The sequence below is a fragment of the Protopterus annectens genome, chromosome 5.part0, assembly GCF_019279795.1.
Source record: "Protopterus annectens isolate FY-2018-M chromosome 5.part0, PAN1.0, whole genome shotgun sequence".
Taxonomy (NCBI): Eukaryota; Metazoa; Chordata; order Ceratodontiformes; family Protopteridae; genus Protopterus; species Protopterus annectens.
The window spans coordinates 736,278,534-736,305,363 of record NC_056735.1 but is presented as its reverse complement, the minus strand read 5'-3'; the positions used below and the strand labels follow the sequence as shown (position 1 = coordinate 736,305,363).

Genomic DNA, 26,830 nt, shown 5'->3' with positions numbered 1-26,830 from the left:
CATCCAAACTCGTCAAGCAGCAAATGAGCGAGCTCTGGGATTACTCCAATGCATTATGGATAGGTATTTAGCCACAAGCCAAGTGAAAGACTTCAAGCTAGGGTATTCAGCCGAGTCACAGCAGAGGACTGGCTCTGAAACCATCCAGTAAGAATGAAGGCAAGAAGGACAACATAACATCTTTCATTTGGGCAGTATCCAACCAAGCCCCAATGAAGTCTAGGATCTGAACAGGGGTCAGTGACGACTTGTTGAAATAGATGGTGATGCCCAGTCTTTTTGCTAGCAAGAGGAAGTAAACTCTAGCTTGGCAAAGTAGATGCTTGGAAGGGGCAGCGAAGAGCCAACTGTCCAGGTAATGGATGACCTGAATACCCTGAAGCCTCAGTTGAGTGGCTACTAGTGCCATCACCTTGGTGAACACCCTGGGGGATGTGGTGAAACCAAAGGGAAGGGCTTTGAATTGATAATAATGGGCTCCCAGCCGGAAGCGGAGAAACCTCAGAGAGTACCTGTCCATCTTGATATGATAGTATCTGTCCTGGACGTCACTCGAGCACATCCAATCATTGCCTGCAGGTAGGGCAGGATGGATTTAAGAGTGACCATCTGGAATTTCGCCTTAGCTACTGACAGGTTTAAGGTGGATAGATCCAGAATGGGTCTTAGGTCCCCCATTTTCTTTGGCACTAAAAAGAGCCTGGAATAAATGCCTGATTTGGATTGGCCTAGGGGGACGGGTTGGATGACTTGTTTTCTTAGCAGCTTGTCTATCTCTATAGCTGCTTCCTCCCTTTGCACGGGTGGAACATCTAGGAGGTGATTTGGTGGGAAAAGTGGTTCGGTGAACAGAATGAAATAACCTCTGGATATAATTTGCAACACCCAGTGATCTGCTGTTACAGACTCCCATGCTGCTGGGTGTAGCAAAAGGCGGTCTGTCCAAGAACCGTTCTCGAGACTCAAAGCTTCTCAGACTCCCTCTGCCTCTAGGGTGGCATATCTCATAAGCCCCTCTGCCTCTGGGGGAAGATGAGTCCTGAGTGTCCCAGGAAAATGCCTAAGATTTCCGGAACAACATCTTCTTCGTCCCTCCATGATTCCTAGAAAAGGATCTTTGAGGGGCGGAGAAGCGGATCCCGAGGGCAGACAGTGTCTTCCCGTCCTTCTCACTCTGGACCAAGGTCTCCCAAACTGACTTCCCAAACAGGGAAAAACTGTTGTATGGGGAATTTGCAAATGATGCCTTAAAGGGTTCCAAGAATTGACAAAGCCGGAGCCAGGCATGGCGCCTCATAGGAATGCAAGAACTGGCCGCCCTGGCAGCTCCCTCCATGGCGTGGGAGAGAAGACGCATGGATGTATTAGCTACTGCCTTGAGAGTGGCCATCCGAGCAGGGAACATCTTCTTGCTCTCTGCCGACATGGACTCTAGGGTCGAGTCAGCGATTTCCTTGACTAAGTCTCGCTGCAGCCAAATGACGTATGCCATATAGTTCAGCGTTCTGATGGAAAAAGTCACTGAAGTATACTCCAGTTTCCCTAAACGGTCCATCGTCCTTGACTCTTGGTCACACGCACACACACACACACACACACACACACACACACACACACACACTCACTCAATCACTCACAGAAACTAGGAAAGAAAGAAAAGGGAAATAACTTTTTTTTTCTTTTTTAACTGATGGCCAAACGCAGGTAGGGAAGGTAGGTAGATAAGGATAGAAATCTCTAAAGATAGATAGAATAATAGATGGATGGATAGAAAAGACCACAAACCAGCTCAATTACCCAAAAGATGCTCAGAGCTCAGACCACGGTTTTAGCTGTTTCAGCGGCAAACGAGATCTGGGGGAAGAAAGAGACATGGGGCATTATGGGTAAGGGGAGGAGCTTGGAGCTCGGATCAGATACTGGATATGCAGCTGTGTCAGATCTAATATGGATCCATAATCCACAGGTTGAAGACCAAATGAAGTCAACTATTTCAGATCCTTTGATATCATTCCACAGGCTGGCATGGCAAGGAATCTAAAAGCTTTAAAAATCAATCCATTCTCTGTAAGATGGATAGCACACTGCCTGAAAGTCAGAACCCACACAGTGCAAGTTTTAGGTTCTTCATCAGAATGTAGGGTAATAAGACAATACTAGGTTTTTGGCCCAGAGGCCCTTATAAGCCTAGCCAAGAATTTTGCCCCTGGTCCCACAAAGTCAGCACCTGTATGTATGAAAGTGACTTAGTACTGCAGTATTCTAAGCTATATGGGTTATATCCTGCCAACAGATGTCCAGCTTCCAAAGCTTCAGGGCAACTTCCACATACCCAAACTTATATAAAGCTTGAGCTTAGTTGACTAAAAAACATATTTGGTTTCCAAAGTCCTTCACAGCTTTCATGCCAGTTGAGACATGGAGGCTAAGCCCTGGGAAGAAATTTGTTAGGAACAAAAACAAATATTCACACCCTGGCATAAAAACCACACCAAAACAAAGGGGTTTGGAGGAAATGAGTGGCCACTGCAGCAGTGATTATTCAAACGTCTCTTGTATGTTTACTTACATAGCTGTAGTATGTTCATCATATTGATCAGAGCTGCAGTAACCAAAGATATATGTGCAGATTACCATAGCTTAAATCATTTGGGAGCTGGAAGGGAAAGGGTCTAGGAGCCCCTGAAAAATGGTCCTAGCAAAGCCTGGCCTAGACCTGGAGAAAGAATCTAGCTCATACTGCTTTGTAAAAGTATGCACAGAGGACCAAGATGCTGTTTCTAAAAAACTTCTAGAGTTTAACCCTTTCCAAAAAAACACAGATGAAGCCAATGTCCTGGTAGAGTGTGGCTTGACCCTACTTGGAACAGTTTTGCTGTAGTGGAAATATTTGACTGTCCTTTGTTCTGGGTGTTCCTCCTTTCTTTTTGAAAACTCCCTGCCATTATTTTTCTCCGGTAAATATTTTTTGCCAAAACTGAATGAAAAAGCAGAAAATCCCTAGAAGGCTGAAAAATCTGAAGAGCTGCTGAAACAGCTTACCTCTCTCACTACATGTATGATAAACTCTCAGAGATTACAAAAACTAAATTTATATCCAAAGGAGACTTTAAAATTTCTTTTTTACATTCTCTGGGAGTTTCTGAGAATATAGCCAGGCATATCTCCTCCCTCAACATCAGTGGCTACAGTCCTGGATGCATTATCTACAGAGTCATAGACACACTTTAAACAATGAGTAGTGACCTGAGAAATGGAAGAAACTAAAACCAAACAATGAATATTTTTCCTTACAGGAGGCAACTGTGGAAAAACTAGTCTTCACACTTTCACAATTATTCAGAAAAAAATTAAAGTTGTAGAATCATATGCTTTTCTCCCTCAAACTTATAACTTGTTTTACCATCCTTGTCTGAAGGGGAAGGATTAGAATTAAAATGTTTGGCAGCAGCTGAATTGACTAGAGCTATAACTACTGTATCAAATCTAGAATAAGTGTATAAAAACATAAAAGACTGAGGAACTTTGTATATACTAACTGTTTTCTTAGGTGCAGAAGGCTGGGTGCCAGGGAAACCATAGGCAGCAACAAACACATCCTCCAGTGCCGACAGCATAGGAGGATGGATGAAGGTTCTGGAAATTCCAGTTGTGACAACTCATAATATTTTCTGAGGTTCTGTGTTCTCCCACTGAAAACACTGGCATACTCTGGAAATCGTCTCACATAAAGGGAATCCATCATAGGGAGATTCAGATATCATGCTCTCCATTGAATACGAATCAGAAATCTGAGGAGAAGAACCTGCATCTGACCCATCACATTCATTCGCAGTTTTAAAATTTTGAATCGATTCAGAAAAAGAGGAATCCGTTTTTCTTTTACCAGAAACTATCTTATAAGAAGGGTTAATAGCCTATGCTATACCCTGAGCTACTCCTAGAAAACTACTCCTGCCCAGATAAACTGGTGCAGAAGAAGAAGATAAATGTTTAGTTTTCTGTTTCTTTCTGACAGGAAACTTGGGGCAAATAGGTTTATTAATTGCAGGAACAGCTTCCACAAGGATGGGCATACGATTCTGGCTAAGCAGGAGCACTTTCCCAGCCCTTTCTCTCAAGACACACAAGACTGGCACTCCCTTGCCCAATTTGGGGAATGTCAACAGCTGCAGAGGCCATGGCTAAACCATGGTCCACAGGGATTTGGGGAAAAAGATGATTTGCACGAGAAACCAACTTTCCACAGCAGAGTCACCCACCTGTGGCTTAGGTGAAATACTAGCATGATGTAGTGGCAAAGACTGTTTAGTTAACTTTTTTCTTCGGTGGCTGGAAGAAGAACCGGACATGGGACCAATAGTTTGTTCCATGGTCAAGCAAAAATGGCTATTCTTTCCAGGGGAAGCTAAGCAGCAAATGCAGGTAAAAAAAAAGCACTTAAAAGTAAAAGTCCCTTTTCTCCAGAGAAAACACTGTAAAAAAGCACTACAACACATCTCTTACCAGTCCCAGAAAGTAAATTAAAAAGATGTTATGTACTTACCATAACGTTCCAGCTGTGTTGTCGATCTTCATTTATCCTTGGCCCTTAGGACATGGTTCCGATCCTCGGAATTGGCTCGGCCATTACACAGCATGCAAGCTAAAAACTCTCGAGCTAAGACTCTTGACGACTAAACCCCTCTCCATATACCTCAGATCAAGTTTGTAGCTACATAGAAAGTCAGATGAATATGTATATGGAAATAAAGAGGCTATATCCAAGGTCAAACCAAATGAAGTTTCCAGGAAAAGCGTACAATCCTTCAAAAAGTCTGCAAGAGGAGGAAGGAGGGTGGGGTGCCAAGGATAAATAAAGACGGACAACACAGATGGAAAGCTATGGTAAGTACATAACTTCTTTATCTGATTTTGTCAATCTTCATTTATTTTTGAACTTTGGGACAGAGTCCCAATAACTTTAGATCTTGGGTGACCTTATGGAAGGATATTCTAGAGAACCATATAGCAAAAGGATGCTCTTCCCCTGGAGACCATGTCCAATTTGTAATGAGTGATAAAGGTATGGGGAGTAGCCCATGTTGCTGCTGCGCATATTAATAGCATGGAAGCCTTGTAATGGAAAACAGTAGACATGGCTATTGCCTTAGTAGAATGTGCTCCTAGTGGCAGTGGTAATTGTAAATTCTTTTTATTGTATATGAAAGTAATACAATCTCTTAACCACCTTGACAAGGAAACTTTTGAAACAGATTTTCCCTGAGATGGACTGGAAAAGGAGATAAATAACTGATCCAATTTTCTAAATTATTTAGTTCTGTTGAGGTAGAAACGTAATTGTCTGTGAACATCCAGCAAATGTAAGGAATATTCACCTTTGTTGGAAAAATTTGGAAAGACGACAGTAAGTCAATGTTTTGATTAATATTAGTTTCCGAGACCACCTTAGTTAGAAAAGATGGGTTGGATCTTAGAAAAACCCTATTGTTATGAAAAGTCAAATATGGGGGTTTTGAAGATGGTGCTTGTATTTCAGAAATCCTTCTGGAGATGGTAATGGCTATCAGAAAAATTATCTTCCATGAAAGAAGCTTTAAGTGACGGGTAGGTGCTGGTTCAAAGGGGGAAAGTACCAAAGACTGCAAAACTATAGTCAGATCCCAAGCAGCTAGAGGGTCTTTAAATGGTGGTTTCAACCACAAGGCTCCCTTCGTCTATGGGAAATTAGTGAATGGTCTTCAAAGCCATTGTGGAAATTGGAAATAGCAGCTTGTTGGACCTTAATAATAGATGTAGATAGTCCTTATCTTAAAATCATAGCTAAAAGCTCCAATACATTTTCAAATGGTGTGGAAAAGGGGTTAAGACCATTATTGTGCACCCAAATAGAAAATATTTACCACTTGCTGTGGTAAAGTTTCCTGGTGGAAGGTCTATGGAAAGCCAGTAAAAATTTTTGGACGGGAGAAGATAACATTTTCTGCCTGGCGACTGATGGAATTGGAGGAACCAATCTATAACCTTGAGGTTCTGAAGAGTGGGGTCCACCAGTCCCTGTGGATGAGACAGAAGATCCAGAACTGGGCCCAGAATCCATGGAATGTGAATTAGATGAGGCCACAGAAAAGGGAACCAGACCTGTCAAGGCCAAAAGGGCGCAATGAGGATCACCATGTATCTCAACCTGCTGGCTTTCTTTAAGAAGAAAGGAATCAGTGAGAAGGGGGGAAAATGCATAGAGTAGTCCCGAGGGCCAATGGTGAAGGAGAGTGTCTCTCGGGGACTCCCCCTGAGGGGGAATTAGGGAAAAATAGCTGCACTTGTTGTTCAGGGGTGATGCACAGAGGTTGCAGCAAGGCTGGCACTAGCAATGGAAAATCTCATTCGCCACTCTGGGACTGAGAGTCCAGTTGTGAGGCAGGACAATGCATCTCCTCAGTTTGTCTGCTATCAGGCTCAAGCTCCCCGGGATGTGCATTGCTACCAGAAAGTGGTTGGAAGATATCGCCCATTGCCACACCCTGACAGCTTCTCGACACACGGGGTATAACTTGGTTCTGCCCTTTTTGTTGATGTATCAGACTACTGATATGTTGTCTGATTGAAAAGCAATCATTGCTAGGGGGAGGATAGTTTGGAAGACTTTCAACGCCTAACAGCACTGCCCTCAGTTCCAGAACACCGATATGCAGATTGGCCTCCAATGGAAAACAAATGCCTTGGATTGTTCTTCCCAAATAATGTCCCTCCACCCCATCTGGGAGGTGTCCACGGTCAGTATGACCTTGGGTTGAGGTGGAACGAAGGGATGGCCTAATAGAATTTCCTCAAAGTTCATCCACCAGGATAAGTCCTTCTTGCAATGACTGGTGATTAAAATGGAATGAGTCATTGGATGGGTCAAGACGGACCACTGGGATGCCAAAAGAGACTGTAGTAGTCTCCTGGAAAATCTTCCTAGTGGAACTAAGGTAATAGTGGCTGCCATGGACCCTAAGGCCTGAAGGACTAAGAGCACCGGTACCTTGTTGTTGGACAGAATGGCTTGTACTTGGAATCTTAACTTTTGCAGCCTGTGCAGAGGAAGGGAAGCTGTATAAGTGGTGGTATTTAGACAGGTTACTATGAATTCTAGATATTGAGTTGGGCATAGTTGAGATTTTGAGATTTTCACTGTAATTCCCAGGCAAGCAAACACACGAAGAACGAAGTCTGTTGTTTGAAGCAGTAGATGCCCGGTGGGATCGGTGATGAGACAGTTGTCTAGATATGTAAACACCTGGAATCCGTGCAGTCTCAAGTGAGGTGTCACTGCTGCCAAAGACTTGGTGAACACCATGTGGGCTGTGGTGAGACGAAAGGGCAGCACTCTGATCTGAAAATGACTGGCAACTAGCCAAAAGCAGAGGAACCTTCTGGAGCACTTCTGAAGATCTACAGAGCACATCCAATCATCTTCCTCTACAAAGGGTAGGACAGGCTGAACCGTGACTATCCAGAATTTTGTTTGCTGAATAAAGTTGTTTAGAAGGCTGAGGTCCAAAACTGGGCTCAAGTCACGTCTTTTTCGGCAACAAAAAGAACCTCAAGTAAAATCCAGACCCCTATCTGGTCTGGTGGGACTTCTTAGATCACTCTTTTTTCTAGCAGCTTTTGAATTTCCAGAGCTACTTAATCCCTCTGATTGGGTGGAACATCAGGGAGTCTTCTTCTTGATCCTGGAATGAGAGTGAAGGGAATGTGGCAACCTCTGGCAATAATCCTTTGCAGGCAAGTATCTGTTATTTGCAGCCAGGCCCTCGAATGCAAAGAGAATCTTCCCCTGATTGCATCCAGAAGTAAGCAATCGGGGCCCCTTTCATTAGTGTTGGTAGGGTTTCCCAGAGAAACATCCTCTAGAACACTGATTTTGCGGGCCGCCTCTGCCGTGTGGTCAGCATCTTCCATTGGAGCACCCCCCCCCCTCTGCCCCCTAGGGAGCCATATCCACGTGGATCCTGAAAAGGTCCTGGGCTTTCTTGAACAACATCTTCCAGCTCCTCTGTTTCCTAGAATAGGACCGTTGTGGAGCAGGAAAATGTATGCCCACTGCAGATAGGGACTTTCCATCTTTCTTGCACCTGGTTAATGTTTCTTTGACTTTGGGGCTGAATAAGGAAGAGCCGTCAAAAGGAAAATTGACAAAAGATGATGTAAATGGCTCCATTAACTCACACAAACGCATCCAGGTGTGACGCCTTATGGCAATGCCGGAACCTGCTGCCCTCATCGTCCCTTCAGCTGTATGTGTGATGAGACTCATGGATGAGTTGGGAAATAGACTCCAGTGTACCTAGCTGGGAGGCCACTTTATCTTGGACCTCCTCAGACACAGCTCCTGCGATGGCATCTAATAACTCCTTGATAAGATCCCTCTGGAGCCTAGTAAAGTGTGCCATAAAATTCAAAGACCTTAAAGCAAAGGTCGATGATGCATGCACCCGCTTTCCGAATCTGTCTATTGCCATGGACTCTTGATTATGAACATAGGATCATAAGAGGTTACTAGGCTAATTACTCTGGGGCCCTTACAAGCCTAGGCAAGAGTTTATCCACAAAAAAGAAACCTAAGTCAGCATCTATCACCCCTGTCAATGAGGAACACAGGTGGAACACCTGAGACAAATTTGTGGTTTCCCATCCACTCATCAAGGTTGCGCTTGAAGAGAATTAGTTAGGTACTCTGTTTAAGGGGGGAGGAAAAGTGGAACTCTCTTCCGCCACTTCCTTTTTGGTGGCCACCGCAACCACCATGGCATCTACTGCTAACCTCTTAGTCCAATACTGGTGGTCTGCTGGAGCTGAGAGGAATTTGTCTGGTCTCCTGGAAATTGGCTTTAAGGAGTCAGTGGCCTTCCAAGCTCACCGTGCAATCAATTTAATAAGATCGTCAGTGGGAGGGGTCACCCAAGAAGTAGATGGGTGAGCACCAAACGCTTGCAGGTACACTGACACCTCAGAGGTAGGGTCTTTGGGCTTCCAGTTACCTTTCTGCTTCAGGATTTCTAGAATGTCTCCAAATGAGACATCTTCCAGGGGTGACCTGGGGGAACCCTCCCCATCATCGAAGTCCACGTCTTATGTGACACATTCCTCAGGGGAATCTAAGTGTTTACTCTTACATGTCATTTTCCGAGGTGGCTCCTCAGTGGGAAGCACTCAGGAGGACTAGGAAGAAGAGGGGCCCTGCACAGGGGTTTCCTGCAGTTTTGGTGCTCGCTGCCCAGGCGTGGAGGTTGGTGGCAGATCTGGGCAAGAGGAGGTACCGGAATAAAACTCTGATGCAGAAGGGGCCAGCTAAGAACCTACAGAGAGGCCACAGCCCTCTCCACTGTCTGAAAGGTAGGTCCCCCTGAAGAGGGATGGGAGCCCAGAACCAAGAAGGACAACCTTGGAAATAAGGTCACACCCCGCTCCAAGAAACCTACCCCTGAAGCAAGAGTAGAGGAAGAGCCCACATCAGCCGAAGCTCCGAATCAAGGGTGACCCCAAAGAAAAAACTGGAGCCGATATGAGAACCTAGGACCCAGCAGCGGGGCCACAACCCTGGGAGTCTGACGGTTCCGATGGAACCGAGGAAGTCAAGGCGGATCCTGGAACTGCGGGGGTTAATGCTGTCAGCATCAGAACAGCTGGAACTGGAGGAATTGGTGTTGTAAGCTCTAAGCCTTCAGAGGGATGTTACAGGAAAAAGATTTGGTGGAGTCCAGGGAGAAAAAGCCCCAACTCCAGAAGGGAGAGGGGTCTGGGAAGAGACAGAAAGACCCCTAGCCACTAGGAGCTGATCCACCAACCTCAAAACATCAACTTCAGTCAGACTCCTGGAGAAACAAACAGAGAAACCTGAGGGGGGATTCTGGTCTGTCAAAGAATGGACTTGGGAGCTGTCCCACAAAGGAGTCAATAGAAGGCGAACACCTTGTCCGGGGTACATCAATTATATTCACTTTCAGCACAGAGGGTGGTATGGGTTCCAAAATTTCTGGAAGCAGTGCAGGTGGGGCTGGTACTGACAGGGAAGCCAAAGATGTCAGTATCGAGGTGACGTCACTGAGATCTGCGTTGCCAAGGTATATATGGCAGATGGTGTCAAGGAATTTGGTTCTGTAAGTTTTTTGATTTTAGTCTTCAGTTCCGCTGGAACAGTGGGAGCCTAAGGTTTGTGCTTTTTGGGTGCTGGAGCTGAAGGGGATGGCAGCACTGAGTGGCTCCTCTTATGCCCAAGTTCAGATTTATAATAAGAGGAAGGTGAGGATGTGTCGGACTTGGACAGAGCCTCCTCAAAAGAGGACTTAATTAGACCTTTTATGATTAATTTGTTTTTCCCTTCCACTAGGACAAAGTGACTGAATGCTTGACATATTGTACAGTCTTAATGAAGATGTGCTGCGCCCAACCAGTAAACACAAGAAGAATGCCTGTCAGAGTTGAACATCTTCCTTCCATAACTCTGGTATTGTTTAAAGCCTTTAGTCCCTTTATATTTTTCCACCATGTTGACTATGGTACGAAAAAACAGAGTCAACAGACAACAGCCTGACACACACACACACACACACACACACACACACACACACACACACACACACACACACACACACATATACACACACACACACACACACACACACACACACACACACACACACACACACACACACACACACAAGAAAAAGGAAAGCTAACAACAATGGTAGACCTAAACTACCCAAACAAGGGTAGAGAGAGGGAAAGTACTACCAACTATGGTAAGGAAAGACTACCAAAAGATAAAAATAGCACATTCACTCATAGAAAGAGAGTTAGAAAGGAACTAGCTGAGGAAAAAAAGAACTAACAGAAATGCAATGGTAGAAGAGAATAGAGAAGTGAAAGGAAGAGGGATAAATAAGGAAAAAGGCTAAGTGGGTAGAAGGAATCTCAAATATACAATAAATATAAGTTAGCAGGAAAATATTAGAGAGAAAATATGAAAAACTATGAAATTTCTACTTAGACTGCAAGAGAATTTGGCTGACACATCTTGCGACAAGAGCAACAAACGAGATCTGGGGTAATATGGAGAGGGGTACTGTGGGTAGAGTCTTAGCTCGAGAGTTTTTGGCTTGTGAGGGCTGTCTAATGGCCGAGCCATTTCCAAGGACTGGAACCGTGTCTCACAGATCAAGGATAAATGAAGCTTGACAACATCAGATTCACAGTTTCTTCACAAAAGTTAGTTGTTTAAATAATTTTAAACAACTTTTAAACTGACAAGAACAATAGTGTGCACCCATTTAAAAGTACAGTTAAGCTGCATGACAGGCCACAAAAAAAGATTTTCCTAGTATTACAATAATTTCCTTAACAGAGAAATACATTTAAATAATAAAATATTAAATGCAGAAGGTTCTTCGCAAAGGTAATTTATCTGCCCAACAATGGAATAGCGCAGGCAGACTGCCAATTCTCAAAAGCCAACAGATGAGTGCAATTTTTGGGAGCAGGAAAGCTCTGAAGGGTTTGGCGCCCATACCTGTGTTTTAGTCATCTTAGCTTGAGCTGCTAATGGTTTGGGCATAAGGAATGCGCCCTGAAGCTTTGGAAGTTGGATGACTGTTACATTCTTGGCAGGATATAACCCATATACTGTACCTTAGGCTACTACAGCAGTACTCACTCTGATTAACATCATGCTGTTGATTCTAAAACACTCCTAGAATCCACCATTTTTTTGAAAAAAAAAAAAAAAACACAGAGGAAGCCAAGCCCTGGTTGAATGGACCCTAACCCTGCCTAGAATATCTAAAGGAAACAGCATGAAATACCCATTAAGTTCTTTGTTTTGATATTGGCTGACTTTTTCTCTTACTTTCATCGTATACAAAAAGCTGATTGACTTTCCTGAAGAATGGAGTTTTCTCTAGGTAGCATTTCAGCTACCTGTGGACATCCAGAGTATGAATGATTCTTTCTCCCTTATTTACTTTATGTAAAAAAGAAGGATTTGTTCTCATTGAGACCTTGTCCTTGTAAATAATTTGGTAGGGCTGACTCACCACAAGAGCTTGTAACTCAGATATTTATCTAGCAGAAGTCAGAGCAATAAGTAAACAGTCTTCAGTGTTAAAAAAAACTCAAATCAGTCTCATGAACTGGTTCAAACAGAAAAATAACTTCTCAAGCACAAATTTCATATCCCAAACAGACACCAGTTGTTTAGGTGGATGGTTATGAAAACCCCACTTACAAAAACTGCTTAACATGGGAAAGGGAAAAAAGGGGGATCCAAGACAAGTATAGATAGCAAAAAGATGAATCTTGACAGAAGAGTAAGAAAGGCCTTGGTACTAGGACTGCCACCAGCTAGAACATCGTTTTCACTTAGACATAAGTGAATTCCTTGCAGCGGGTTTTTTGACCTCCTTCAGCACCTGCTACACATTCACAGAAAAAAAGGTGTCTAAAAGGTATCAAAAGTCCATCATCAAGGAAGTCAGCTGAAAAGCATTCAGGTTGGGGAGTGTCAAATACCCCCTGTCTTTTGAGAATAACTCCAGTCTATGGGGAAGCTTGTGCTAATTACCCTTGGCCAGATTAACAAGAAGGAAAAACCACTCTTGCCTGGGCCAAAAGGTTGTGGCACCACTATTATTCTAAACCAATGCACAGAAGATTAATAACAAATTATTTGGAAGTAAAACAGTACCATGTAATACTAGCTGGAGTGATGCATTCAGTGGAAAAACTGCAGAAATAATGTGGAAATTTTTTAAAGCAAAATTGTTCAAATGCAAAAAAAAAGTTTAACATCAGTTTCTAGACATATTTTCATAAGGAAAAATGGAAAAGAGGTCGAACTACAGCTTTGAAAACTGAAAGAAACTACCTGTACAAACAAATTACGCATAGTGTGAGACAAGATAAAAAAAACTGACGAAATTTTATATAAAGATATTGAGCACAACAGGAAACCATATTATAGATGTGTAAGATGGAGTAAAAACACACAGACTGATAAACTCTGTGTAGATTCTAAAAAGTATTCTAGATACAACAGATTAGAGATATATTTATAAAATCTTATACAAAACAAGTTCTCCCACAAAGAAGAAGATAAGTTGCCATAGTGACATCCAGGTAACCTCAGAAACTGAAATAAAATTATATTATATTGAAAATGAACTATGCAAACTGGATCCAAACAAACCACAGGGAGGTGAAGGAGTTAGTAATAATGATCTGAGAGAACACTTCGGCAACCATATACAGTACCATTATATCCATTATTTATACTAGGTTGCATAAATATGGGGAGATTCCTCAAGATTGGAGATATACACTTATTAAACCTGTCTTTAAGGGAAAGGGGAGTAGGACAAACCCAGAGTTATAATACAGACCTTTAAGTCTATTTTCATGTTGTGGAAAAATAATTTAGAAGGTAATATTCGATAAGTTACTCTCAGAAATGGAAAGGTTAGGGCTTGAAACAATATATCAACATGCATACTTGAAAGCTGATCTGTTACCACGTGAATGAAAAATTGTGCTGGGATGTAATTTATATGGATTTAACTTCAGCATTTGAGAGGGTCATGTACAAAACAATGATAAATAAAAACAACTAAATATTGATGTACTCTTGATAAGATGGATAGTTTTATGGCTTACAAAGTGCATGGCAAGTACCATACAGCAATTGGAGAGGTGAAACTCTCAGTTACTGTCAGGGTGCTCCACACTTGTTTAGATTGTATCTTTCAGAACTATCTTTTTCATCTTAGGTGCTCTACAGTCTGGATGCATATGACTTGAAATTGGGTAAACTACTTACATGGGTTACAGACATCTGTAAAAGAACTTGACTACATCAACATTTGGACACAAGAGAATAATATGCTGATAAATACATCACAAACTAAGTACATGAGATTTGGGAGACATAAAATGAAAGGTGAACATTTAATACAGCACACAGTGATTGACGCTGTGGCTTGATTTAAGGACCTAGGTATATGGGGTATATCCAGCTCTGATTTTTTCTAATCATTTCAATCAATTAATGATAAAACTACAGATTGTATAAAAAGACTTTTAAATTCAAGGAAGTCAGAAATGATGAAGGCAATGTTTGTTAGTTACATTAGACCCAAACTTGAGTATGGAGAAGTACAATGGATACATTATCAGAAAACAAGAAGGAAAAAACTGGAAAGAGTACAATGGAAATATGCCAAAGGCATTCACAGATATGAAAATTCAGGTTACTATGAAATACTAAAGTGTCTGAAATTCTATAGTGTCTCATATATATATTTAAGAGGGCAGTTAGAAATAACTACCTCTGCAAATCTTTAGGGTTATCAAAAAGCAGTAAAGAATCTTCACACCACCTATGTGGAAAGTTCTAGAAGAATGAGAAGTGTACCAACTTGTCTCTCTTAGGGAGCAGCTGATGCATGGAATAGACTACCAAACTGCAATAAGGCAAAAACTAATTTAGATGTTTTTAAGAACAACGTGAAGACTTATTATGGGAAAAATTGCTTTTGGTATATATACACACACACACACACACACACACACACACACATATATATATATATATATATATATATATATACACACACACACACACACACACATATATATATATATATATATATATATATATATAAATGCACACACACACACACACATATATATATATATATATATATATATATATATATATATATATATATATATATATATACATACATACATACATGCCTATCTTTGGATCCATTTTGCAGCTAGTGGTTTTGCTGTTGTTTGGATTATCTAGCTGGTTCCCCAAACTGTTGCAAACATTTAACATTTTACTATTAGTATCTTACAGGAAGATACTGACAACATAAACAACCAAATCTTCTCATAACTGACCCAGAAGCAGCAGCTCTGGAGACAGTATCAGCGGTATCATACAAACACTAAAAATGCTAAACTACATGAGAAGCAGACAAAAGAGAGGCAGTCAAAGCATTTTAACCACAGAAGAGGGGAGGTTAACAGTTAACTTTTTCAAATTCTCAAAAGACAGAAGTAAACATTTTAATATGTGAGCCTGGCAGGTTAAAATTCTGAAATATATACTGTCAGAAGTATAAACTTTCTTCCCAAATCTGTTAAAAACATTCATATCCCTATAAGAGGGAATGACAAGTATTAGCAATTTATCTAGCAGAAGCAGTTTTGGTTAAGGAAATCACTACAGGGTCTGCTTTAAGGTTAAAAAATAAGTATTTGTGAGTCTGAACTGCCTTATATAACCTATCAGACTTCCTATGGGTAGAGGTTGAATGTCAGGTAAACTATAAACTGTCAAAAAACATTCCCAAAACAGATAAAACAGGAGAGACAGCTGCACGTTGAGGAATATCCATCTGTAACAAATTATAATTTAATTGCTGGGCCACAGAAATATAATTTTGTTCCCATGAAAAACTTCTTTCATTTCAGATAAGAATTCAGAAAAAGATAACTCTTCAAGAGGGATATATATGAAGCCAGACTTCCCTCAGAATCAGAATCTTTGGCTTGAAAAGGGAGCCACAAAAGCACAACATTCTCTCTCCAATTCCCATCCTTCTGACAGAAAATCATTATCAGAAAGAGGGGGAACTATTTTTCTTTTCTTATCTGAAAGGGAAACAGACGCAGTAAAAAGCAGAACTCAACTCCATGGCAAATCCCAGCAAGTCATCCTTGTCCATTGAAAAAGAGTTTTCTTTTTCTGGCAGAAACCCTGGAAAAAGACCATTCAGGGCATGTACATTCTCCCAAGACTCAGACCCTCTTTCCCAGCTATGCTAAACACTTGCATCCACCCCTTCCCGCAAGGCCGACAAAATTTGTTCTCCCTTGCCCATGGATGGCAACCTACAGCTGCAGTATACCTTGTATATAGGACTGTACCAGAACAGACAAAATGAAAGATAATTCTGGGTAGCTAAAAGAAGAAAGCCATAAAAAAAGCTAAGCTTCATGCCAGAGGTGCACGTCAAAGGATCAAGCAACTAAAAATCATTCTTGATGTGGATGGTTGCACTATAAATAAAAATAAACAACATGACAAACATTACACGACCACAATACCTCCAGAAGAGATTCTTCTAGCTTTGCCAGCTGGATCTTCTTGTCTTCCTCTTGCTGCAATAATTTTGTTTTCTGGTCTTCAAGATCTGGTTTCTCACTCTGGATTGTTAAAGCCAAAAGCTAAAAAAAAAAAAAAAAAAAAAAAGAATCATTAAAAGAAATTAAAATCATGTCACTGAAGTATAAAGCTCAAGGAAGGGCAAAATCGCGTTAAACATGGGTGATGATGAGGAATTCAAGAAAGAATACAATACTACTTGTCTGTCAGATTAGGAAGAGTCACTATAGGCCAATTAACATAACATCATTAGACACAGTACATATGTTACATTTCCTTTAAGAAAATTATTTATAGGAAAGTCAAATATTTGCTAAGGAAAGACTGTATATACCTAATGAGATTAAATTCCTTCACTACAGTACATGAGTATAGATCATATAAGATACTTGGATCTCAGTTGGTCAAAGTATCAGTCAACTGGATTCTTTCGCTACAAGAGACCTGACTAATATCCATTACTAATAAATACAGATGGCCTATCATGTTGTCTATCCCATTTTGAAATTCTTCTATGGAGCTATTCCTTCTTGTAATTACATAAAAAACTTACATAATATTTTTAACTCTGAAAAAGATCTCATTTAAAGCTTTAGTAACTTTACAATATGATGTATGAAACAGATAGATATGTAGCTACTCACCATAACTATTACACCATGAAACTCAGCAAGCCTTACACATTAAAATCCCATTAATAAATTAGAAGACACTGGGATATGTATTTTATTTTTTTCTATTATCAATGCAAGACAGCATTACTGGCAAAGGGGGAGGAAGGTGAAACTCATCCTAATTTTATTTTCTTCTAATAGACAAAAATATCTTAATAAAAAGGGAAAAGTTAACTATTTTTTCTCTGTATCTTATTTCTACTCCCATTACTACCAACCACAGAGCCGATGCCTCTGCTAGTCATTCCCTCCTCACTTGGGTGGAAGCTCCAGTGTCCCTTTGTTCCCAAAGAGGATGTCAGCCAAGGGGTGAATGCAAGAAGGCTGCACACAAATCAACAGCTTAATTTCTGCTCTTCCAATGAGAAAACAGAAATTGAGAAAAAAGGTCCAGTGAAATTGTCAGCTTGGGTACAATTCATTTACTAGCTATTAAGTATACTACCAGGATGGCAGCAAAGAAAAAAATTGAAAAATAAATGAAAAAAATCAACCAGAAAAGGTGAGAAAACAATGACTGGGAAGAATACTGAAAATGTTCAGCAAAAAACAGTTCAATCTTCAGCTTTAGTACAAGAGATGCTTTGTAGCAATTTACAGGAAAAATAAATCAAATTTATTCAGAAATGATTAAAATAAATGAACCACTGAAGGAATAGATCAACTAAAATAACAAAAGGCTGGAAAAATATAAGAAGTTTTAAACAGCTATTCAGTTGAATTAATAAAACTGCAAAAATTACAGGCTGAAATGAAAAAAGGCAGAGGCTCCTAAAGAAGTCCTGTTTCAACAAAAATAAAAGAATTTAAATAGAAAGTGTATAGAGAAAACCTAACATTTTCTGTAGTACCAGAGAAATTGGAAGGAAAAGACTGTATTAATTTTATGAAAGCCCAAAGCAATTGGACTGCTGCAAGACCAGTGAATTCTAAGGGCACGTTGAGTGTATGCTTCAAATCTGGCCATGAGAAAGCAGACAAGACTTATATTAGTAAAAATTATACCAAACCCTACCAGCAGAGAGAGAGAGATGATCCTGAAAACAATGTGGCAGAAAGGAAAAGCATTAAAACTGGAAACAACAGAGTGTTTGTAGGAAATGATTATTTACTGTACACCAGATAGAAGTAAAGTCATCCAAAGCATTCAGGGAACACTGAGAAGCCATTTTGAGATTCAAGCTGCTTTGTCCAGCTGTCTCCAGAATATTTTTTTCCTGGAGGATCAAAGACATTTTTGACGCAAAACAGGCTAAGGAGGAAATACAGAAATTTATCCAACAAAAAATGAGTCAGCAAACAGAAAGGAACTCTGCTTCTCATTCTTCTGATGATAAAGCTCATACAGACACTTTGTCAGTACAACCTTTTTCAATGCTCCAAAGGAAAATGCTTAAGAGACCAAAAAAAAAACAAGGTTTATTACAAGAATCAGGAGCACCTTGGACTTGAACCAGAGTCTGGTGCTGGGAGATGGAGATGAAGATGAACAGGAAGAATACAGGCAACACAGAAATTAGTGAATAGATGTGAGATTATAAACCATCAATCACATTTGTGAAATATGGCTTTACATGAAAAAACTAGCTGAGAAAGAATAGACTTTTGCTGACTTTCTTAAACTTGTGGATGAACTATAAATCATATACCCAGTTTATGTCATTAATCTTTACAAGGACACTAAAGGAAAAAATGGAAACATTTTTATCATTAGCATTTGTGTAAAGTATTTCATGACAAACTGCATGTTATACTGTAAAACAGTTTTGTACAGTGTGCAGTAAAGGGTATTTTAAATGTAGGGGGAGTCTTCTCAGTGGCTCATTTATATGTTAAAGATAATAAAGTAAACAAGAACTTTTTTAGTTTTAAGAAATATATGCTTTACAGTATAACAGCAGAAGAAAGGCTGGACTTCGGAAGCAAGTTTAGGTTAATATAATACTGTGATCTTAGATTGCTGGGGTGAGTAGTGGGGGTTTAAAAGTGTACTAATTATACGTCGAATTAAAATAACAATTTCCCTTGTTTTTACAAGGGTACATTGTCTAGATTAATGCCATTGGCATAAACAATAAGAAAGTTTTTTTTTGTAAGCAAAGAGGACTGTAAAATAAGACAAAATGATGAAAGCCATGAACAGTGTTCATTTTCTTGCATCTGCAAAGATATCAGATTGTTTTTTTTTTCCATTAGCAAATGCTCTCTTTCACAGATAAGTCTGCAACTGAAGGCAGTTAGCCAGGAAGATTCTCTACAATCTTTTCTGAGTAAAATTTAATACATTAAAGGATTTACTAGAACAGTGCATAACTAAGTTTCATTTAAAGACAGACAGTGCACTTTTTCTTAAGGCTAAAAGTTAATGTTTTCTGAAAGCCTACAGTCTATTTTTTTCCAGCCTGGGAAGGGAATAGAAATAAGAAAAGAAGAGAGAACAATTAGTGTAAGAGGGAACACAGACTGCAACATTAGCATTAGCATGAAGAACCCTAATTTTAGATTATGTAATGCCTGTGTTTGTAGCCATAAAGTGGGGACAAATATTCCTATCTGGAGGGTTAAGCTTCTTAAAATGAAAATTTGCATAGTTTTGTCTGTTTGAGGTTAATTATGGACATGGTTCTGAAATATTTATTTAATTTTCTTAAAGCAAAAAGTATTGAAAGTGTGACATGTTCAAATAGAGATGGGTAGAAACAACTGTATAAGAAGATAAGCCAGCCATACAGTGTGCGTATATAAGAAAAAAAAAACATTGGAAATAAACATTCAGAAGAACTGTCACACAAAACAGTTGGGATCAATAGTTTTCTATCATGATGGCTGCTATGTTGATATTATAAAAAGGGAAGAGTATTGAATTATATTAAGAAAAGTAGAGTGCAAATAGAAATATTGCAGGAGATGCATTTTGATATAAATGAACAGAGCATGTGAATTTGACATAGAAAGCAATTCAAGATGTGAATTCAGCAGAACATCTGGGATAAAGGAGAAGGAAAGTAATAATAACAATTGCTAGACAGGCCCCGATATTGATAGAAGAAGGGGGATTCACAGGAACAATAACTACTCAGATCATGAGCTGATAAAACCTAAGATAAAACGAAAGGGAAATGAAATAAAAATACATCACTGGTATTTTGGTATTTACCTGTTAAAAACAAAAGGAATTAATTCAAGGAATGGGTAGTGGAAATTATTAAGGGAGAGAGATTTTTTAATAGGGATAGCTACTGAGTGGGAAAAATGAAAATGGTGTTTAAAGATATAGTAAACAAGTTACAGGAATTAATTAGAGTGGTTGACAAATGGTTAAGAATAAGGTAAATCTGATCAACGAAAAGAAGCAACTACAGAGTGCTAAAGAGAAAATAAGAGAGAATTTGGATAATATGCAAGTTAAGAAAGATTGCTATTAAGTAACTATTTTGATAAGAACTCCAGAGCACAAAAAGTTTTAGCACAACAAATTAGGCAATAGAAAAGTAGAATAAGTTATCAAATTGATGAGAAAAATAATCAAATGTCTAGTAAAGGGATTAGAGATATTTTAGAAGTTTTATGAAAATTTGTATACAGCAGAGAAATCCAGAAAAATTCTCTCTAACATGCAGAGAAAAGACACAATGCGCTGAAAACATTTTTAAGTATAAAACTAAGTAAAGCCACAGCACAACAGCACAACAATACACCAGATAAATAGCCTGCTCCACAGTACAACCACCAGGAAAAGCATAAAATGGAGCAGAATAAAACGATGGCCAGCAGTTATAAAAGTAAAACGTCTTTAATGGAATCCAAACGTAAGTGCTTTCACAGTTACAAAGACTGCTTCTACAGATGATACTATTAGTCAAAAACCGTCATCCCTTAAATACAGTGGTTAACATTCAAATGCACTACCTTCATGATTGCTTTTTACACATTTAAAGAAACACCATCATTGCTACTGCAAAAACAGCGAATACTAAACACATTTACTAAAACTAGTTGCATTCAAGACTGTATCATATAATATGTTGCTATAACCACATTAGCTATTTAGTATATGCATCTATACAATATACAAATTACATATAAACAACCTATTAAAAATAAAAATAAAATTATTTTGTAAAAAACATGTGTTACCCTGCTACCCCACCAGTATACACACATTGTTTAATATCCTATTAAAACTATGTTATATATGCAGAGGTCTAGCTTTCAGTATGGGTTTGATGGGGACTTTTGTCATTCAAACCACTGCCACTATCAGCTCTTAATTTAATAAGCCAGCGGGTTTCATTTGTTTCTGTCTTATTTTTAACATCTCCATGTCTCCCATCCAATCTAGCTTTTTCCATAACTAGGAAGTGAAATTTGTGCGTGTTCCCTTTGTGAATGACATGTTTAGCTAAGGCATTAGTGGTGGTTCTGGTATTAATATTTTATATAGATGTTCCCTTATCCTATCATGTAGTATCCGGTCAGTTTTGCCCACATAGAATGAGCCACAGCTTATGCAGTGGGCTAAATAGACCACATTTGTAGTATCACACAAAGCTATAACATTAAATGTAAATGCCCTATCCAAATCTGGATGATAGAACTTCCCTGTTGGATCTATGTAGTCACAAAAGTTACACCTATTACAGGGACTAGTACCCATTCCAAACTCAGTATTTCGCTGAGTATTCCTACCCAATGAATAATATAACCTTCTTTTCGGGGATTTCATACTTTTATAAATAAAACTCAGATCGTTACCAACAATGCCTAATATCTTTTCATCAGCTGCTGGGATAGGCCAAAACATCATATATATTAGTGGGTACTCTAGCAATGCTTGAAAAATAAACAGGTAATCTTACTATATTGTGCTTACTGTTACGCCGCATTTGAGCTTCCATCCCCTCAATTACAACAGAGAAATAGGGACATGCCTTCTCTATTCTTTTTTCCTTGTCCTCCTGAATAATATGCCTAACGTTGTGTGTGCTATATCCCCTGCTTAAAAATCTATGCTCCAATTCTTACTATTTCTGTCACAAAAACCTTATCTGTTTTACATAACCTGCAAATTCTTGTAGCTTGTCCCCTTACTACATTATCAAATACATGTGGGGGATGCATGCTACTTCGGTGTAGTAGATTATTTCTGTGACAAGTTTTCCTATGCACTTTGGTGCTAACATCCCCATTCAAGTAATATTTGAGGCTTGGACACACACATGTCCAAATAAGATATCTGCTCAAACGAATATTCCATGGTAAGTTCAAAAAGGATGTTAACACCATTAATATAGAAATTAAAAGCCTCCAACTCTTCTTCTGTGCCTCTCCATATTAAGAAAAGGTCATCTACAAACTGTAAATAGAAGCATACTTGTTTCCCTGTATGGTCCCCTCCATTGTGGCCCCTTGCTCCCAAGTGGCCATCACCAGGTTGGCATAGCTATTTGCACAGAATGTGCCCACAGCTACACCATCCACTTGGAAATAGATGTCCTTCTCAAACATATATTGTTTTCCAAAACTGTCTCCATAAGGAGGCATAATAAATCTATATACTAAATATTATACTTACTATGCTTAACCAAATATTGTTGTAGCATAGTTATTCCGCTTTCATTATGTATTTTCATAAATAATGACTGAACATCTAAAGTTACCAGAATGAGGTCAACCATAATGTCTTGGTCCCTAAAGAAAGCATATAAATCTCTCAGAAAATGTTTCAAGTCTCATAAAATTACAGAACTACATTCTAATAAAGGTTTAAACTTTTTATCTAAGAAAACGGAAATTGACTCTGTGCACCAATTTCTCGTCAAAACTATCGGTCTTAAAGGAGGGTTAGTGGGATGTTTATGTATTTTGGATATACCCTGTATGATTGGAATAAGAGGTTCCTCTATTTAAAATACTTATATAGGGAATACTCAGTAGCTCTGGATGGTAAACTCTCTTCTAGTACATTATTCACTCTGTTATACCATCCACTTCCTTTTGTGTAATCAGCTTATAAACTCCATCGTCCATCAACATTTTTCTCATACTGGCAACATAATGTTGATAATCCATTACTACTACACGACCACCCTTATCTGCTGGACGTATAACAATGGTATTATCTGCTTGTAAATTAACAAGTGCCTTATACTCAAAACTTAGTCAGATTATTATATGTCATATGTACATTCCTTGCATTACAGTTTTTATACAACTCTTCTATGCACAGTTTTTTTTTTTCAAAAACCTTGAAAGCCTTTGATATGGTCAACCACCATAAACTGCTCCACTCCCTCACCAACCTCAGTCTTAGCAATCACTCACTAGCCTGGTTCCAGAATTACCTACAAAATAGACAACAAGCAGTTTGATGGGACAAAAACCTGCTCTCACTGCTACCTATTACCACTGGAGTCCCACAAGGGTCCATTTTAGGTCCCCTACTATTCTCCATCTTCAATAATGATCTTCACGGCATCTGCCAGACCACAACCATAATACAATATGCTGACGACTCAACATTAGTCTGCTCAGCCAATAACTGCTCAATATCACCCAAAAGGCATTCCAAACTACTGAAACCAGGTTTCTCAACAAAAACCTCCTACTTAACCCAGAAAAGACCAAATTAATGTTATTTAAACCAAACACATCTACTACAATTCCGAACTCATTCAACATTGTGTCCAGAGATAGGACCATCATCTCTCCAGATACACATACTAAACTACTAGGACTGACCAATGATAACCTCAAGTTTGAGTTACATATAAACCCAACTATTAAAAACATCCACAAAAAACTAGGCAGTCCTTCAAAAACAAACCATTTCTAACTCAATCTGCTAGAATACCCATAGCTCAAACCCACCTCCTCTCCCCGCTGTTATACACTGCTCCTATCTTCACCAACCTACCCAAAACTGAAATGGCCAAGCTCAATATATGCTACAAATTGCCAAATTTGTTACTGGTGCCCCCTACTGTGCCCACCACTGTCAGTCACTACAGCAACTCAGTTGGCTTGAATTCCCAAATCTCCTCTCATACCACCAGCTCTCTTTCGCTTATAAACTGTTACTACTTCCTGAAAAAGCAATAGTACTATATAATCTACTTAAACTACAAGCCAATCCCAGACAACTTCGCTCTAGTGAAAAACGTCTAATTAAGGTAACCAAAATCAACAACTCAGCAGGTGACTCCCTAGTCCCTAACTACATAGGTAAAATCTGGAACTCATTACCCTCAGCCGTTACCACTGCCAATTCTACCACTACATTCAAATAATTACTAAAAGAACACCTAATACTCTCCTGGAAATGCCCCTCCCATCCCCCAGGTTGACCCCTTATTTCCCCCCACTTTCCACCCACTATCTTGTTTCCTCTTTTTTCTACACCTTGCAGTTGACCCATACTCTCCTCTACGGTACTTTAATGTCTAGGATTCTGTATATTCCATGTGCTACACTAAACTACTGTATACTTCATATGTCTGCCAACATTAAGGATAATTGTACTACACAACTGTAAACCTATACAATCATATAGAATGTGTTTTTTCCTATGAAACTTACATGTATTAATATTTTTTTTTCCCTCAAAACTGTAAACCTATGGAATACTGTAAAATAAAGTGGGATTTTTTTTTCCTATGAAAGTTCTTGTTATATGTAATTTTTTTCCCTAAGAAAATTTGCTTGTTGTGTAAAAAAATGTTTCTACTTGTTTGTTACATACCTGTAAAGCTTTTCTCCCTGGGCCTCCACTGAAAACAGACATGCATCCAGTCGGAATTTCCCAGTTTACAAATGTAAAACAAACAAAACTTCTAGCAATAGATGATTTATTGGAAAATAAGTACTAGGTTTTCTAAACGAAAATAGCATTTCATCAGATTTAATACTTGCAAAGTTCAACTTTAACATTACATTTCTTACAAAACACTAAGTCCAAAATAAAGTCTGTTACCATTGCTTTCTGAGAAGAAATGAAAGAAAAGCCCTTCTCAAATACTGCTTTTTCAGTCTCAATTAACATTCTTGTTAGAAATGTTCCAAATCAAGGATTGTCCTTGACTGTCCACATTTTCTTTATAGTTGGTGTGTGCTGTTGGTCGATTTCCTGTTTCCTCTTGACCCTTGTTCTGCTCCAGCTCCTGGGGCGATGAAACATGCTCCCCTTTTTCTTGAACATAGGCAGAGGGAATGGATGAAAAACCTACTGCTGTTTACCAACATTCATGCTGTTAGAATTCCCCCTACTGGTCGTAGCTTCAATTTTATGAGCTACATGTGCTCAATGAGTTCACCCTGCTGCCCGTGGTTTATGCTGGCCTCTTTCCTTCTAGCCCCCTGCTGTTGCATACAATTAACAGCCTCCTTGCTAGAGGAATCTCCTGATGGTGCATGCACTGTCTGGTTAGATTCAGGTACAGTACCAAGTTCTATATTAAAAATGCCTTGTTTTAATGCAGGCATCACAATATTAGAACAGGAGGCATTCTGTGTTGCAGATACCTTTTCATGGGTTACTCTGCTGTTCTCTGTTCTATCAACTATCGGCCATCTAAACACATGGCCACTTTTAAAATCATTTCTCTCACTCAATTTTCTTGATTTTGATCTGCAGCTATTTCCTTTCAAAAATACTGAGTCAGTTTAATAGCACCACCATCAAATAGTTCCATAGGAAATTCACTATACAGCTCATTTTGGAGAGAGGTAGCCTTTTGACACAGTGACTCCTCCCTCTGGTCTAAAAAAATCAATTACAAGTCTCATGTAGTTGAAACTCAGCTTTAAGTTCATTTTTTGCCACCTCGTTAATAGTTCTGTATATTCCTCTCCATATGTTGGCATTTTAAAAATACTGAGACCCCTAGGAACTATTTGTAGCTTCAGGTTTGCCTCCATATGATATCTTTGCAATTGCAGCCTTTTTAACTTAAATAACATATTCTCAAGCTGCAGCATTTTATTGTTTAGTGAGGCTATATCAACATATGCCTCTGCAGTTTGACTGCTCAATGAAACAATCTCCCCATTTAAAATGGATTGCAGTCATCTCGTAAATTTTTAGGAAATCTTTCAACATAGGCATTACCTACTTTCTTGCCGGTCTCTGGTCTCAATGTATAATCAAGTTCCACATCAGCATAATCAAGTTCCACATCAGGCACTCCTCCTTCAGCCATTGCTCTGGGTTCTTCTGTAAGATGTAAATGATTAAATCCACAGCACAACGATACACCAGATAGACAGCCTTCTCCACGGAACAACCAACAGGAAAAGCATAAAATGGAGCAGAATAAAACGACGGCCAGCAGTTATAAAAGTAAAATGTCTACTGTAATCCAAACATAAGTGCTTTCACAGTTACAAAGACTGCTTCTTCAGACGATACTATAAGTCAAAATCCTTCATGACTTCATCCCTTAAATACAGTGCTTAATATTCAAATACACTACCTTCCTGATGGCTTGTTACACATTTAAAGAAACACCAACACTGCTACTGCAAAAACAGCTAATACTAAATACATTTAATTTAAACTAGTTGCATTCAAGAATTACTGATGACCCAGAAAACATAATGTAGGGAATTAAAGTATATAACGAATTGTGTACACGTAACACAATGGTATACAGAGAGAGATTATTTTTGATATGCCTTCATTTTGAGAAGGCTATTCATAGTTATAATTAAGTCCTGGAGGCATAGTAGCATTCAAGAGGATCTGCCACCAAAGTTCCTGTTGTTCCAATATGATGTACCGAGGGCCGCCCCTAGGATTAACATCCACTTTCTCTATAATGGCAAATTGGAAGTTATGACCTTCATTTGTGGCATGGTACGTGCTGCTCAGATGGTCACTGACTATAATGAGTTCATTGAAGAATGCAATACTCTTAATACTATGTTTTCCAACAGAAGT

At 39.2% G+C, this 26,830-nt stretch overlaps 1 protein-coding gene across 2 annotated transcripts in view; it reads right to left on the bottom strand.

The window, feature by feature from the left end:
• Nucleotides 1–26,830, bottom strand: part of DYNC2H1 (dynein cytoplasmic 2 heavy chain 1) — a 6,555,988-nt gene that overhangs the window by 1,787,611 nt on the left and 4,741,547 nt on the right. For both annotated transcript variants that reach the window (XM_044072582.1, XM_044072581.1), the window contains one exon: nucleotides 16,162–16,281. In XM_044072582.1, the coding sequence (XP_043928517.1) occupies nucleotides 16,162–16,281 (120 nt within the window). The remainder of the gene's footprint in view (nucleotides 1–16,161; nucleotides 16,282–26,830) is intronic.